Source organism: Camellia sinensis, chromosome 9 (genome assembly GCF_055761805.1).
Source record: "Camellia sinensis isolate YWXY chromosome 9, ASM5576180v1, whole genome shotgun sequence".
Lineage (NCBI taxonomy): Eukaryota > Viridiplantae > Streptophyta > Magnoliopsida > Ericales > Theaceae > Camellia > Camellia sinensis.
This window is the reverse complement of record NC_138969.1, coordinates 118,126,784-118,143,920: the sequence shown is the minus strand read 5'-3', so window position 1 is coordinate 118,143,920 and position 17,137 is coordinate 118,126,784. Positions and strand designations below refer to the sequence as shown.

The 17,137-nt window shown below is 31.2% G+C and overlaps 1 protein-coding gene across 2 annotated transcripts; it reads right to left on the bottom strand.

The window, feature by feature from the left end:
• Positions 1 to 2,111: 2,111 nt before the first annotated feature.
• Positions 2,112 to 15,877, bottom strand: LOC114316297 (uncharacterized). Of its 2 annotated transcripts, XM_028262969.2 has the most exons (4): positions 14,851 to 15,877; positions 9,400 to 9,690; positions 3,251 to 5,257; positions 2,112 to 2,700 (listed from the first exon to the last, which is right to left on the bottom strand). In XM_028262969.2, exons 1-4 carry the CDS (start codon positions 15,773 to 15,775, stop codon positions 2,312 to 2,314), a joined length of 3,612 nt encoding a protein of 1,203 aa, XP_028118770.2. In that variant the 5' UTR covers positions 15,776 to 15,877; the 3' UTR covers positions 2,112 to 2,311. The 2 variants fall into 2 exon arrangements, with proteins under 2 accessions (XP_028118770.2, XP_082743631.1); XM_082887505.1 differs by lacking the exon at positions 9,400 to 9,690.
• Between the last annotated feature and the right edge of the window lie 1,260 nt (positions 15,878 to 17,137).

Genomic DNA, 17,137 nt, shown 5'->3' with positions numbered 1-17,137 from the left:
TTTAATGAGAGAGCTCAAAACCAAAATTTTCTAACCCTCCAACACAGCTGGGAGCTGCTGGTTTTATAAGCAAAAGAGTTGGAAAAGAGGGGGAAAAAAGGGGGGGAAAACAATTCAAGTTTCCCCCCAAAAAAGGCCAAAAAGTGGGATATAAAGGCAAGTGGTAGCTTCTGGACCCAAATGGCCGAGATCCCTTCAACAAAGTTGAAGAGGGGATTAAAAAAAGACACTTTGTAGTTTATGATCAAGTCCGAAATAGCTCACAAGTAAGCCTAAAATACCGTGCAATAAAAGGCCTAAAAGAGCGTTAAAGAAGCAAGTGATAGGAGGAGATCTCAAACAGCAAAAGGTCCTTAATCAAACATGAAAAGGACCTCAAAATATGACTATCTCAAGTTCGGGTCGGAGCCCAAAAATGTAGAATGAAGGTTCGGGAGTCAAAACACGCAGTTCGGGGCCCCGAAAGTGGGCTGTTAGGCACCGGAAGTGGTGTTCGACCACGAAGTTGGTCTCTCGGACCACAGTGTCCCTCAAAGGGGAGCAAATAAGATGTATGCCAAAAACCGGGGCAAACGGAGGTGGTTAGGCGGTCCCGAACCGAGGCACACGGCCAACGGCTCCGAAAAACCGGAAACCGGGCTCCAAACGGGCAAAATGGCCTACGACCACGAAGCGTAGCCTACGGCCACCGAGAGATGATCTACGAGACCTCTCCCTCCCTTCGGTAAGAGAAAACAAAAAAAAACAGAGCCTGGTTCGCAAACCGAGGCAAAGCGCAAAAGAGCCCGGAAGTCCGGAGGCAAGGCTCGCAGCCGAGACTCTGAAACTTCTGAGCAAGCACAATATGCAATATCACCGAGTGCTCAACTGGTGACGTCTGAGTCTCAAGGTCGGTCAAAAATGGGGTGTCTACACTTGGTATCTCGAATCAAATCGTTTATGCCTTGTCATAAATTGTTGGATCCATGTTGATTTATTCTTTATTTGAGCATTGTTGTTCCTGTCGTATTGTATACTTCCCGAATTAATTAATTTTTCAGGTGTGGAGGAATTTAGTGGAGATCGAATTTGAAGTTTTAAAGAATTATTGAGTTAGAGATTTTTGGGTCCACGACTATATGTTGTTGTTAAAGATTTGTATAAATTATAAATTATAGACATTTGTGTAATTATTTTGGAGCCAATTTGTATTTTTTAGGTTATTAATTAGTTAGAATTTTAAATTTGAGGTTGGTTTGATTTATGAACGGCCTGCAAATTGGGGCGTAACACAACTATTATGGACCATGTATGCTCCATATGTATACTCTATTTGCGTGATTCTTTGTAAGTTGGCCTTTGGTAATCTCAGATTATTGGCCATCACGACATCATTCTATTAGGAGCATAATTAGGTCGTGATAGAAAGGAAAAGTGGGTTTTATGTCAACAGTTCTTAGAAGAGAGGGAAAGGCTAGCAGCGGTTTGCTCAATCCACATGCATTATTTGGTGAAAACACTCTAGCCCAGTTGCCTTCTTGAAATAGTTTTTCAACCATGAATTTCTCTTCTTCAAAACAATGCTCCTCACCAAATGCCCTTCCTTGGGTTGGGGCAACACAACAATGAGTAGTTGCTTTAAGGACGCCAACCTATCGAGAGTACAATGCTGGCCAAGATGGAGCTAGGAACCATTCCATACTTTCTTGGGGCTTGCCTTGCTTCATCATTTATAAACTGGGTTAGCATTAGAAAAGGAACCAACCCAACCTTTCTAGCATTCTAAATAAATGCAATATAGTATGATGGTCATTTGTTGCTCCATAGGATCACATGACGACACTGTTGTAATCTAATTATTATTTTTTTTTTGTTTTCATTAATTTATTCTCATTAAATTTTTTAATAAGTATAGAAGAAGTGGTATTGTTAAAGCAATTATTAAAGCAATGTTTTATTAAAGCTTCTCTTTCAAAAATCTATATATGTTAAGATTGTTGATATGGTTGTGCCAACAAAATTATTGCACATATGGCAATTGAAAGTCGTTGGATTTCCAAAAGTTTATTCAAAATCAGTGACCATGGGGTGGAAAGAAAGTCTCAAAAAGACATGTTTGAATACATTTACCATATTTAACTATATATATATATATATATATATATATTTCTTGAGTTCTTGAAGCTAACTACTTACACATACTGCAACCAAATGTAAAGGTTGCAGAAAAAAATAAATAAATACAAAGCATACACAATAAGCAATCCAAGTACTATGTAATCACTACCAGCTACAGATGCATCTGGCTAACCTTTTTGAATGTTGCAATTGGCTAGATACCAAAGTCCCAACTTTTCTTCTTGCAACTCTTTCCACAATTTGCTAAATACCAAAGTTTAACTTTTTTGAGTGTTGCGAGAACATCTTTCATGTTCATCCTCTCCTCAGATGATTCTGCAGAGCAACTCAAAGCCAATTCCATGATGGATGATGCACACTGCAGTACAACTGCAGTGAGGTGTTCTTCCTTTGGCTTAAGCAAGTTAGCATCTATAACATGAGAGATTGAATTTGGTAATGACTCCCTCATCCAACGTTTCATCGTCATGTCTTCAAAAAACATTTCATCAGTGGGTTTCACTCTTGTGAATGTTTCCATAAGCAAGATTCCATAACTATAAACATCACAACTTGTAGACACTAATCCTTCCAATCCGAACTCTACAATCAAAACAAATATCATTTTATCAAGAAAACTATAAAATTTTGGTGGTGGCAACTTGGTATGTGTTGGTGGTTGGATTCATGGCGTGCTAGAGGGTGGCAGTATTAGAGGGGTATGCAATGGTGGCAAGTGTTGGATGGGTCAATTGTTTTGGAAAGAAGGGTGTATAGTGGTGGTCATATGAAAAAAGAGTAATTTTGTTTTTGGTAATATTGTTAAATTTGACAAATAAAACATATAATGTGTATAGACAAAAAAGTAATTTACTTATTAAAGTTGACATTGTTAATTTTTCTATTATTGAAAGGGAGGTCGATATCATTATGTTGAAATTGCGAAATTTTTTGTATTTTTATCATTATTCAATGGAGATCAGTGTAATTTACCATTTAGAGAATTAGCTCGTTGTCAACAAAATCATAAAAATTTCTATGAAAATTATATTTAAAATTTTGCGCTATAATATGAAAAGTGCATGTCTATATAAATTGGAAACATATAAAAAAAAAAAAAACATGAAAATGTAAATTAAAATTTAGAAGTCACCTGGTGCAATATAGCCAAATGTTGCTATGGTCTTTGTATGTGTGACACTCTTTCCCAAATCTAATAACTTCGCAATGCCAAAGTCACTCACATGTGCAACCATATCATCATCTAGTAGGATGTTGCTGGGTTTCAAATCACAGTGAACCAAAGGCACTGAATAATCATGGTGAAGATACTCCAAAGCACATGCAACATCTATCATTATGTCTATTCTCTGCAACATATCTAAGAAATAGTTGTTCGAATACAACCACTTTTCAAGACTCCCATTAGGCATATACTCAAGTACTAGAGCTTTGAAATCAAGGTTCGAGCAACTGCTAATGACCTTAGTAAGATTGCGATGACGAATGTGTCGCATTATCTCGCATTCTACGTCAAAACTCTTGAATACACCTTCCACTTGCAGGTTGAATACCTTTATAGCCAAAGTTGTGGTATCTTCAAGGATAGCTTTGTAGACAGAACCAAAACTCCCCATACCAAGCAAGTTGCTCTCACTAAACCCGTTAGTTGCTCGGAAAAGCTGTTGGTATGTGATTCTTGGAGGTGTTATTGTTGGTAATAGATCAACATTGGATGGAGTTTTATTTTTTCTTCGACATTTTATGAACAAGAACACAAAGGTCGTAGCAAGCAATATGGATGCAATAGGTAACAAAATATATAAAGCTAGAGCCACTCTTTTTTCCCTCAGATGATGAAAGGAACCAGTATGGCATGGCGAGACTTGAAACTTTGGTGAACCGCATAATGCTTCATTCGACATGAAAGATTGAATGGTGAAGTTTGCAAAAGGTCCTCCATTTGGAATTTGTCCTCTTAACTTATTGAAAGAAACATTGAGATATGAAAGATGAGATAGTGTCTCTAAGGACTTGGGTATCACATCGGAGAGGTCATTATAGGATAGATCTAAGAATTCCAAGCTCACCATGCTACCAAATGAGTCAGGTATAGATCCTTGTAACTTGTTGTGTGCCAATGAAAGAGTAACCAAGTTTTGCAAACCTATAATTGTACTTGGGATTTTTCCTGTGAATTGGTTCATTGAAAAGTCTATTAGTGTTGCAACTTTGAAACTCCCAAGTTGTGGAGGCAGATTTCCATTTAAAGAATTCATGGACAGGTTAATTTCCAAGATATCTTTAAGATTGCCCAACCTTGTAGGTATGACGAAAGTTAGTTTGTTGGAATTGAGATAGAGATATCTTAGAGATGTAATATTCCCTAAGCATTCAGGAATCAATCCAAAAAGTTCATTTTGGTTCAATCGTAGATCACCCATGTTCTTGAGTTGGCAAATATCAAATGGAATGGACCCTTGCAGTCTGTTGTCGAAAAGATCCAATATTTGAAGCTTTCTCAATCCTTTGATTGTGGAGGGAATGAATCCAGTCAAATCATTCTGTTGCAAAAACAAGAATGCCAAATTGCTTAAATTACCAATTTCACTAGGAATGTTGCCTCTGATTCCACAATATCCTGCCCGAATGTTGTCAAGGAAAGAAGAGAGATTTCCAATGGTTGTGGGAAGAATGTCGTCTAGAGGATTTTGATTTATGATCAAATCTTGTAAATATTTGCAATTTACCAAGGAAGTGAAGAAGCTCAATTTTGGAGAGGAAGAAGATGACCCACTCGTCAAATTATTTGCCTGCAAGTTGAGAAACTGGAGTAGTCGTAAATTGCCAAGCGATTTTGGAATTGAACCCGTAAATGCATTGATACCAAGGCCTAAAGAAGTGAGTTTAGAAGCATTTGAAATTGACTCGGGAATAATTCCAATGAGGTTATTTGCTTCAAGATAAAGGAAACTAAGATTGGGTAGCCAAAGCCCTATACTTGATGGAAGATTGCTTGACAACTTATTTCTCGAAAGTGATATACCCTGAAGTGATGAGATATTAAAAATTGATGTTGGAATGGCACCCATTAAGTTGTTAGCAGAAAGTATTAGCTCTTTCACATTTGGAAGCTCACCAATCTCCTTTGGTATCAGACCTGCCAAAATGTATAAACACCAAAACTTGAAGAAAAAAAAAAAATCAATGGAAACCAATTATTTAATCCCAAAAAAAAAAAAAAAAAATTCTTCGATAAGAAAAAATATTAATTAAGGCATTCACCTTGGTAACTAACATCAAGACAAAATATTCTAAGTTGCACAATTGACATCATCTTTTTTCTTTCTCTTGGTGGAGTTATACCCACTGCTAATGCTTGCATTCACATAAGTCGTCTTTTACATTGTATAAGTACCGATTAGTATTTTCCATGTACTATATGGCCAATTTAGAAGACCATATGTAGATGAGAAACTTTTGATTACTAATTGACAATTCAAGATGCCTAAATATAATGAGAGGAACATGTAATTCAATGTTCAATTTTGTAACATATAAATATGACAAGAAGTTATAAACGGTGCAAGATAAAAAATAAGATAAATTACACTAATATTTTCTTATGTTTAAAGAAAATATAGCAAATTCATAGTTTTGGCATAATTACACCAAATTATTTTTTTAATAAAGTTAAATAGATCAAAACTAATGTAGATGGTGTAAAGAAACAAGAATAATCAAGGTATAATAAATATTTATGTGTAAAAGAGATGACAATATGTCTAAATAATTACTAATGAAAAAGGGGGTTAAGTGTTATATAATCCTAAAGGGACCCTAGTTAATTATATCAAACTTATAGGGTTTATTTTATTCTTTTCAAATATTAGATGAGGTCAGTGTAATTTATCCAAAAAAAAATTTCACTCATGTAATATATCCCAAAAAAAGAAGAAGAAAAGAACAATAAAAAAAAGAAGAACAAAAGCACTACTCAAAATGTACCTTATTCGATTTCAATTTTACAATTCATTTTTTTGGAGTAAATTACACTTGCACCCCTTGAGGTTTGGTTTTAATACATATCACCCTCTAACGTTTAGGAAATTACACTAACCCCCTTGTCATTGTAATTATTTAGATGGAATGAAGACATTGAACTCATGCACTCTCTCTTTTCTTACTTTGCTTTACTTCCTCTGTTCCCCCCCTTCCTTTACTTTATTTTTTGTCAATATAATTTTCTTTGTTTTTCTACTAGGAATTGTTGTCTTCTATATAAGCAGAGAGGTTTGTGAAATGATTGTTAACCACAGGGGTAAGAATGTAATTTTCATAACGTCAAGGGGTGGGATGTAATTGGACCAAATCTCAGGGGGTGTCAGTGCAATTTATGTCCGTGTAATTTACCTTCTTTTTTTAAAAAGAAAAAAAGAAAAAAAGAGGAATTAGTTTGACAAAAATAAACTGCAAATTTTTTTTTGAATATCTAAAAATTATTTTTGCCTTAAAAAAAATTTAAAACTGTATGAACTGATGAGTGTTTTGTATTTATTATGATTTTTTCAAGAAATTATTTTTAGGTTTTTGGAAAAAAATTTAGATTTTTTTTTTTTTTAAAGAATCAAACCAAATAGAGTTGAATCTTTACTTCAATTGGAATAAGTGTAATACCTATGTTACGCACGAAAATAAATAAATAATTAAAAAATAGTTTTAATAATTAAATAATAACATAAATTTTGTTTAAAATATATTGAAAAAAGAATTTAGAATAAACTAAATTTTAACTATTTTCATTCAAGTTACAACTAAGAGTAGTTAAAAAAATTAAGAAATTTTAGTAATGTCTTGAAGCTCATAAAGTCTTTTGGATAAAATTGATTTTTACTTAATAAATAATACAGATTAGGAGAATTAAGATTTAGTTAGTCGCACAATGAGAAAAGAGTTGATGATCATTAATGAAAATATTATGGATGGAAAAAGACTAAACTGACATGGAATAAGAATAGTAAACAAATATATGAATTTGTTTAAATCATTTGAGTATATAACTTTTGATAGAGCATAATGAAGGAAAAAAATTTCACATAGCCGATCTTAATTGATTACAAGACTTAGGTCTTGTTTGGCATGTTCTAAAATAACATATGCTATTTTAGCACATTATTTATTTGGGTCACACCGCCTCTTATTTTGTTCACATCACTTCTCTACCACATCACTTCAACCCCAATTCACATTTCACATTTTTTTCGTAAAAAGTCAAAAAGCTCACTAAGTTAGCACTTCCTAAACAACCTTGTAGTTTGATTTATTCATAATTATAATGCTATTATGTTTCTATGTTTAACGAAAATGATATATAACTATGATGATAGGATTGCGTTATTTATTTTATTTTCCTCTATTATATTTTGGATTATTTCTTGCTCTCTTATGGTTTGGAGATGATATGAGAGATGAGACTTGTACTATAAATGGTTGACTTATGCTATGGATGGATGGAAAATACTATGGTATACATATGTAAGTTATAATATTTGTAAGTTTGATTATTATAAATGATATAATTCAATAGTATGGGAGTTGTAACTAAAAAAAATTGAATTATAACTGAACATTACATAAGGTACAATCAAACAACTCTTGTGGATGGATGGAAAATACTATGATATACATATGTAAGTTATAATATTTGTAAGTTTGATTATTATAAATGGAATAATTCAATAGTATGGGAGTTGTAACTAAAAAAGAAAAAATTGAATCATAACTGAACATTACATGAGGTATAATCAAACAACTCTTAGATTATAATTAAAATTTTGTGATAACTAATATCACAATGTGCCATAATTAACAACACAATAAATCATAATCACTAACTTAAAAATCGTAACCAAATGTGTATATCGTACACACCCTAAAAGGGGTGTGCACCATAAAATTTCCTTGGAGGACTTGGGTTGGATAATTATATGCCTTGCCCAAATGAGTTGGTAATCAATGCATATAAGTTTGCAGGGAAATCCTATACTACACACCCTATCACAACTTAGCATAATTTTATCATAAAATTTTATAATATCAATTACAAAATGTATAATCTCACCACAAATTAGCTTAACAAAAGATGTCGTAACCTAGCCACAAACTTTTGTTACATGAACTACAAAAATTTGTACATTTTGTTACGTTAATTTGTGCTGATATTACATATTTTGTGATTGATATTATAAAATTTTGTGAAAAAACTATATCATTTGTGGTAAGATGCATTTGGTACACACCCTACACCATAGGAATTCCCAAGTTTGCAAGGCATAGATGTAGCTTGGAAATCATATGATGTATTACTATAACAACCCAACTTGTTCGGGTGAGGTGAGAGATTGTTCAAGCTTAAGCTCAAATTGTATTGAGAGCTGTCTAAGTCTGGATTGTATCCCCACAGTATCTTCCCAAGTTCGACCCAAATTAAACTCGAATTGTCCAAATTGTACATAAATTTTAGTTGTTTTTTTTCCTTTTTCTTTTTCTTTTTAGTGTAGCTAACTTATTTAATTGTTTAACATTAGACTCTAATTACATTTGTTTTATAAAATCGTTAATAATATCAAAATAAATAATTTATTATATAATGTAATAAAGATGCTGCTATAGTGGTCTTTACAATTTATGAGTGATAAAATATTTATTTTTGTGTTGTGTTAATTGTGTGTATAATATGTATTAAATATATGATCTAATGATCTAAATTACTTAAATATCATCCAGCGAATAATAATTTATATATATATATATATATATAATCCGTGCTTTGAGTTGGTTGAGTTGTTTGATATCTTTGCCCAAACTCTTCCAAATTTAATTCGAGTTTCTGAATTGTTAACCAAGTTCGTACCGAATTCAAAAATATTTTGTTTAAGTCTTAAAAAATTTCAAGTTGAGTTCAAGTTGTTCGGATTGAGCCCACCCAAGTTACACTCCTAAACTTAATTCTTATAATTTGAAGAAATTAGAAAAGTTTTTGAGGACATTAAGATCGTGTTTAAATTATGAATTGAGATGAGGATTAAAAAAACAAAAAGTGAAATGATGAAGATAACATGAATAAAATATAAATTATATATATATATTTTTTTCTTTTTCTTTTTTTTTTAAAAATTTCTATCTAAATTTATGATTTCAGATACAAGTACAAAAAAGGCAAGTAGTGTTTAGTGTGATAAAAATTAGTGCCCATTCCCTACCCAAAGTCAGCAACTGAAGTTCGAGAGATGGATGGATTACCTGTCAAGTTATTTTCTGAAATATAAAATAATGAGAGCAAGGTACAGTTGCCGATTGTCCTTGGAATGTTTCCCGTCAATTTATTTTGCCCAAGATACATAATTTGGAGCGAGGAATGATGCGAGCACAAATCCCTTGGCAGACTACCAAATAAATTATTGGTGTGTAGATTAAGCAATGTCAATGAAGAGATGTTAAACATAAAAGATGGTATGAGACCAGTGACGTTGGTAGATTCCACACCTAACATCTCCAAACTATGTAGACTATCTAGTTCCTGTGGAATTTCGCCTGCAAAATAATAAATAATTTATGAATTGTACCTAGCTACCAAGAGTGTTGTGTAGTATCAACATCCATACATTAAAATAAAGCTGCTTTTCAAATGGGTAGGCAAACATATAGGTTGTAGGGGTGGGCAACGGTTTATCCGAACCGCTCAAACCGTCTAATCTACCCAACCCACATATAAATGGACGGTTTCGCAAACATAATGTGGGCGGATGCAGTTTGAAATATGACAAATTTGCGAGTTGTGGGCGGGTCGCAGGTTAAATCGCAACCCGCAAAAACCGCCCGCACTTTAATTATTATTATTAATTTTTTTTTATATACCAACTTTGTAACTTTAACAGGAGCACCATTATGTTATCTATGACACTAGAATCCTTATTTTTAAATATTTCTCAACTTTCGCCATTATCAAGTCCTAAACTTGGTTTCTTATATGATTTTTATTGGTGACTCATCCACTTTTTCCTAATAAAATTTTCCTTCTGGTGGCCGATAGAACTTCTAGTTTGATTATTGATTACTGAACTGACAATTCTAATTGAGTTCAACCTTAATGCATTGATATACATTTTTTTCATGACAAAAATGCTAGTGTAGGGTCTCTTTATTTTTGGTACTTTTATTTAATGCATTGATATTCAATTTTTATTTGTAAACTCATCAGAAAATTGTTGTCAAATGATCTTGAATATATAAAATGAATCTGATGCCTAAATTCGATGGGAAAAAAAAAAACTCAAAAATTAATTTTTAAAGAAAAAAGTGTAAATCGCAAACCGCCCGCAACTGCCCGCACATCTGCAAACCCTACCCGTACAAACCGCAAACCGCACTGCGGGCGGTTGCGGGTTGACTTTTTTCCAAACCGCATAGATGCGGGTGGGTCAAAACCAAACCACAAATCGCACAAAACCGATCCGCGAACACCCCTAATAGATTGCACTTTTGGATAGGCAAATGATGTACATATATATTCCTTGTGCTCAACTTTTAGTAATTCTTTTTTAATACTATTTTTAAATTTTGAATTTGTTATAATAAAGAAAAATAATTACTCATTCTGTTTAGTTTTTGTTTTTAGAATTCACTTTTCAAAAAAATTTACTTTTTCATTTTTTTATTTTTTTTTGTTTTCACCCAATTTTTTTTTAATATTTTAAGCAGTTTTTTTAATTTTTAGACATACCTAACATAAATACACTTAAAAAGTATAATATTTGTGAATTTTTTTAAATACAAAAAATACAAAAAAAAAATTACAAAAATTCAATACATTTTTCATATTTTTGTGTGCATATTAACTTTTTAAAATATTTTTTCGCAAATATTTTGTTGTTTAGATGCATATAAGTAAAGTGTATCTAAAAAAGTTAAAAAATTACTTAAAATTTTAAAAATATTTACTAAAAATAAAAAAATATGAAAAACAAAAAATTTAATTTTCAGAAAACTGAATTCATAAAACTGAAACCAAACACTATACTTCTTCAATTTTTATGGATAACCAACCCCCCCCCAAAAAAAAAATCCATTTTCTTTTTATTTTTCTAAGGCAACCAAGAGGTAGAAAGAAATTTAATTGTATTGAATTGATGCCACATAAAATTTTAGAATCCACTATTTAAATCAATCAAAAATTGAAATAAGAATCGGAGGAAGGGATTTGTTAAAAAAAATTAGTACTTTTGTTTAATCCATTTCCTCTTCCATTTCTTTTTCATCCATTAATCTCTTCACAAATTTAATATTCAAATATACTTTATTGTTTTCCAAATCAATAATTCTATGACAATCATATTCATCTATCATATTTTGTTTATTATTTTTAATGTTATTATTGCACCAATAACATATATGAGTAGTACAACTCATTACTCTAACAAAATATGGTAGACATTATCATCAGGAGTGGAAAAGTATATACATAAAAAATAATAAATAAATAAATAAATAAAATTTGAGTCAATTTTAATAAATTATTAATCGTAGATAATTTTTTATAGGATGGTTCTATTTGCATCCCAAAAATTAAGTTGGACACCCCAATTTAATAAAACTATTTTATTACTATGAAGTCCTTATTTAAGGAGAAGGATTCTCTCTAGTCCAATACAATACTATTGGGCCCGTGGGGCCCACCACGGGTCCCATTTCGATGATCCGAACCGCTTAATATGTAGACCTCATCAAGTATTTCGTTCCTACCAAAAATCATGTTGATCGGATATGAATAGTTCCTTGATCTGGATACATTTTCATGAACAATTTATTTTTAAAATCTTATTTACCATTAACAAAAATATGATCTGATCAAGGAGCAATCGATATCTGATCAACCTGATTTTTTTGGATGGTAGAAGAACTCAACGAAATCTACATATTGCACGGTTCAGATCATTCAACAGTTCAAATCATGTTCATCGAAGATTGATAGTTCCTTGATCTAAATACATTTTTATGAACAATTTATTTTTAAAATCTTATTTACCAAATATGATTTGATCAAAGGGCTATTGATATCTAATCAGCCTTATTTTTTGAATGAAAGAAGTACTCGATGAGATCTATAAATCAAACGGTTCCAATCATCGAAATGAGACTTGTGGTGGGCCCTATGGACCCAACTATACCGTTCAGTCCACAAAATGGACTAAAGAGAATCCTTTCCCCTTATTTAAAATTACCAGAAAAGTATTTGACATTGAAAAAACTGTAAATCAAAGTGTTTTGGACACCCTATTCATTATCAGCCCTAATATTTCTTTTCTCTTTCTTCTCTTCGTACTCTCTTTACTTCGGATCTTCATATTTAACCCTATTTGCTTGAATCCATCATTCTTACATTCTATTTCACATTGAAATCAACAATGGATAATAAAGAAAATGTTTTAAAGCAATTTTCTATAGATAAAGTAAGTTTTCATTTGATAATTGTCATTTTTCGTTGTTTCGTTTATGGAATTGATTCGGAAATTTAGTACGGAACAAATTATGTTTATTCAAAAACTTATTTTTAAACAAAAGATCTGAACCGTCAATGTGTAGATCTTGTCGAGTACTTCTTCCATCCAAAAAATCAGGTTAATTAGATATCGATAGCCCATTGATCTAAATACATTTCTATGGGCAATTTATTTTTAAAATCTTATTTACCATTAACAAAAATATGATTTGATCAAGGGCTATCGATATATGATCATCCTAATCTTGTGGATGGAAGAAGTACTCGACGAGATTTACAGATTTAACGGTTCAGATCATCAAAATGGGACCTGTGGTGGCCCTATGAACCCAACAGTACCGTTTAGTCCACAAAGTGGACTGGAGAGAATCCTTTCCCCTTATTTAAAATGACCAAAAAGTATTCAACATTGAAAAAAGTGTAAATCAAAGTGTTTTAGACACCCTATTTATTATCAACCCCAATATATTTTTTCTTTCCTCTTCTTACTCTCTTCACTTCGAATCTTCATACCTAACCCTATTCGCTTGAACCCATCATTCTTGTATTCTATTCTACATTGAAATTAACAATGGATAATAAAGAAGATGTTTTCAGGCAATTTTCTATAGATAAAGTAAGTTTTCATTTGATAGTCACTGTTTTTTGTTGTTTGGTTTACGAAATTGATTCGGAAATTTAGTATTGAACAAATTACGTTTATTCAAAAACTTATTTCTGAACAAAATTCATATATTCAACAACATGTTTCCGAAATAATGGTCATTGTTAAATATTTTATATCCGAACAAATTGTCTATGTTTGACTCTATTTTTTGAACATTTAATTTTCTAACTTGTTCACACTCCAATTTCGAACAAAAGAAAAAACTATCCAGTATTATGTTCGGCACTGAGCATCCGAAGAAATTTCATAGGCTCGAAATTAAATATCTGAATATATATATATAATTTGTTTAGCACTAAGTATCCAAATGAAAATGGTGTAATCAATTTTATATTTTTCAGAATTGAGTATTCAAACATGTCATTTGTTCGGCACTAAATATCTGAATACTTCATAGTTTCGGAATTAAGTTTCCGGACATATAGTAGGCATTAGACTTGAGGTGTAGAAGGTAGAATTTCCAAAGTTTCTCTTCTTTTGTTTTTTTTTTTATTTTAAGGGTTATAATAGGTATTATTTGGGGTGTCTAAACAAATAAATAAATATTTAAATTTTAAATTGGGGAATTCCAAGTCATGAGGTGCCCAACCTAATTTTTAAAGTGTATTTAGAATTACCCTTTTTGAGATAAGCGTTGTGAAAGAAATAGTTATTGGAGCAACACTTAGATACTTGCAATGAAGAAGAGGTTGGTGGTTCAACACATAGACGTTTTAAATTATTAACTAATTCTAAGCATATAATAAGCATTTTGGGAGAAGTATTTCATGAAGGAAAAAAAGAATCTAACAAGCCTTTTTTTTATTTATTTATTTTATAATTGAAAGTTTTGAATTATTAAGTAGATCTGAGAATATAATCAATTAAATTATTGTTTAAGCATTTTATTAGTTAATAAAACATACTAATTAAAAAGTAGACAAATCATTTGAATTTTAAAATTAACAATTGAAGTGATATGTACTAGTTATATTAATAAAATTAACTTGGTAAAACTGATAGTATTAACTAACATAAGGGATAATAAATAGTCAAAACTTTATTATAAATATTCATGTTATGAATATTGATAAAATGTATGGGGTAATAAATAATTTTCAAAAATTTGGAGGGGGTCCCTTCCCTACCCTTATAGTTTCGCCCCTAGTCATCCAACAATTATTATTATTTTGGAAAAAATGCAACAACTTATAATCAAACCAGACATAACTAAGATTTTATCTATCGTAACTAAAATAATAACTACAATAAATTATAATTAATTTATTACAATAAGTTATAATTAAACTATAAGTAAGTATTATAATCAAATACCACGTGCGATATAATTAAAATCTCATTGATCATTAACAAAATAAAATTATATGAGATCATAATAAGAAAAAGGTCATGATTGTGAATATGGTATACGCCATAAAAAAGAAAAAAAAAAGATTTATATTATGAAATTTTCCAAATCTTCTTACTTTGAATATATATCAAACGCGAACCAAACTGAATAACAATAACAAATGAGAATAAATCATACCTTTAAAGTTGTTACCACCCAGATATAAAATCTGAAGCAAAGTCAAATTCCCAATTGCCTTTGGAATGAAACCACTGAATTTATTGTAAGACAATGATATGATCTGGAGCTCTCTGCATTCACCTAGAGTTGATGGAATTTGGCCATCAAACTCATTCTCGGAAAGAGCAAGAATTTCAAGTTTAGGATGAAAAACACACAAATCCTCTGGAAGAATTCCGGACAGCATGTTAAATGAGAAATCGATCAATTTAAGTGATGAGATGTTGAAGATGGTTGGCGGTATAGACCCCGACAAATTATTGTATCGCATGTTTAACCACTTCAGTTTAGGAAGATGACCGATCTCTTCAGGAACTCTTCCCTCTAGAAAATTGGACCTTAAATTGAGAGACTCTAATGTTGACATGTTGCCAATGGAAGGTGGAACTGAACCAGTAAAACTGTTGTTTGCGAGACGCAAGTATTGAAGCTTGGGTAAGTTTCCAAACCATGATGGAACACCTCCATCGAAATTGTTGACACCAAAGTCGACAACATTTAGGCGATGCAATCGAGCTAACTCACTGGGAAGATGACCATGGAAAGTGTTGCTGGTGATGTTGAAGTAGGATAGAAATGAGAGGTTTCCAATGTGGGGTGGGATGGTGCCTCCAATACCCATGTTTGGGAGATTCAAGGCCACCACTCTGTAGTGGCGCTTGCCGCAAGAGACACCAATCCAGTCACAAATTGAGGTGGCTGAGGACCAGTTAGTTGCCAATATGTGGTGAGGATGGTCGAAAGTGATATAGGATTTGAAAGCTAAAAGAGCAGATTGATCAGTGGTGAAGTTGGGAACATTCATAGCCAAACAAGGTAAGAAACAGTACTGTGCCAAGTACACTAGTACTACTACTAGTGCAGTTAACCAAGTTTTCTCCATGAAGGCTGAGTGAGTGGGATGTATAACTTGATATATGGAATAATAGTAATAATATGGGAAATAAAACAAGAAAGAGAAAAGTGCTCTTAAAATAATGAACTGAGTCTAGTATATATAAAGGCAAATTATATGGATAGTTTCTACATTTTACTTTTTGTGTTATTTTTGCCTATCGTATTTTAATGGCTGAATTTTGTTGCTTAATTTAAATTTTATATCAATCTGGTTCAATTGATAACACTGATCACCTTATTTGATTTTAGAAATTTGAGTTTTATTTTTTTATTTTTTGTATTTTGTATTTTTTATTTTTTTGTTTTTTGTCAAAAATTTTTAATATTTTAAGATATTTTTTATTGTTTAGATGCATCTAACCTACATACACTTAAAAAGTATAATATTTATGGAAAAATCTTTAAAAAAAATATCAAATACAAAAATTTAGTATATTTTTGTACTCTTGTGTATTTATTAAAATTTTAAAATATTTTTTCATAGACATTTTTCTTTTTAAATGCATTTAAGTTATGTGCATCTAAAAAGTAAAAAAATTTACCTACAATATTAAAAAAATTAATAAAAAATACAAAAAACAAAAAGTTCAATTTTCAAATCAATCAAAACCAAATAAGGTGGTTAGTGTTTTTGATGGAAAATGATTATTGAATTGATTGAGATTAACCTAATGAATTGAACATATTTATAATTTTACTTTTAAAAACATGACACATATCACTTCTATGTATATTTTTTTTATTAAAAATATTAACAATCGTAAATAATTGAATTAAATTGAAATAAAATTCTAAATTTAGAATCAAAATAAAAGCGGTGTTTGACAACAATTTTTTTTAGGTTTATTTTGATTTTTTTTTACTGGAAGACAGTTTTTGCAGAACCAAAAAAAAATAAATCCAAACAAAATATCACATCAAATCTCATAATTATTTTACTTTTTCTCTCACAAACATCACATCTAACCATAAAAAAACTCAACTATCTTATCAAACACAAAAAAAATTTCTCTAATAATATCCTACAACTAAAATTTTTTTTATAAAAACCCACTTCCCAAACACGGCACAAAGTTAACTAAAATTAAAAGAATCAAAATGATGAGAGTAATTATATCTATACTTGATCATTATTATTTCATAAACCTGCACTACTAGAACATATCATGACCCACTCTAAGCTCTAAAGTCACCCTAAAGTCTAGCACGACACCAAGCAATGGTTCACACCCCGTTCATTGTATGGTTGTAATGGAATGAGATAAGATAATCATTATTATTTCATAAAGCTGCACTACTAGAACTTCATGGACCCACCAATGGTTCACATCCCGTTCATTGTATGGTT

Excerpts from the sequence above, each read along its gene's own strand:
- LOC114316297 (XM_028262969.2), bottom strand. The coding sequence starts at position 15,775 with ATGGAGAAAACTTGGTTAACTGCACTAGTAGTAGTACTAGTGTACTTG. Across the intron at positions 9,691-14,850 it reads GGGTGGTAACAACTTTAAAG|GCGAAATTCCACAGGAACTA; the intron begins GTATGATTTATT and ends ATTATTTTGCAG. Across the intron at positions 5,258-9,399 it reads TTCAGAAAATAACTTGACAG|GTCTGATACCAAAGGAGATT; the intron begins GTAATCCATCCA and ends ACATTTTGGCAG.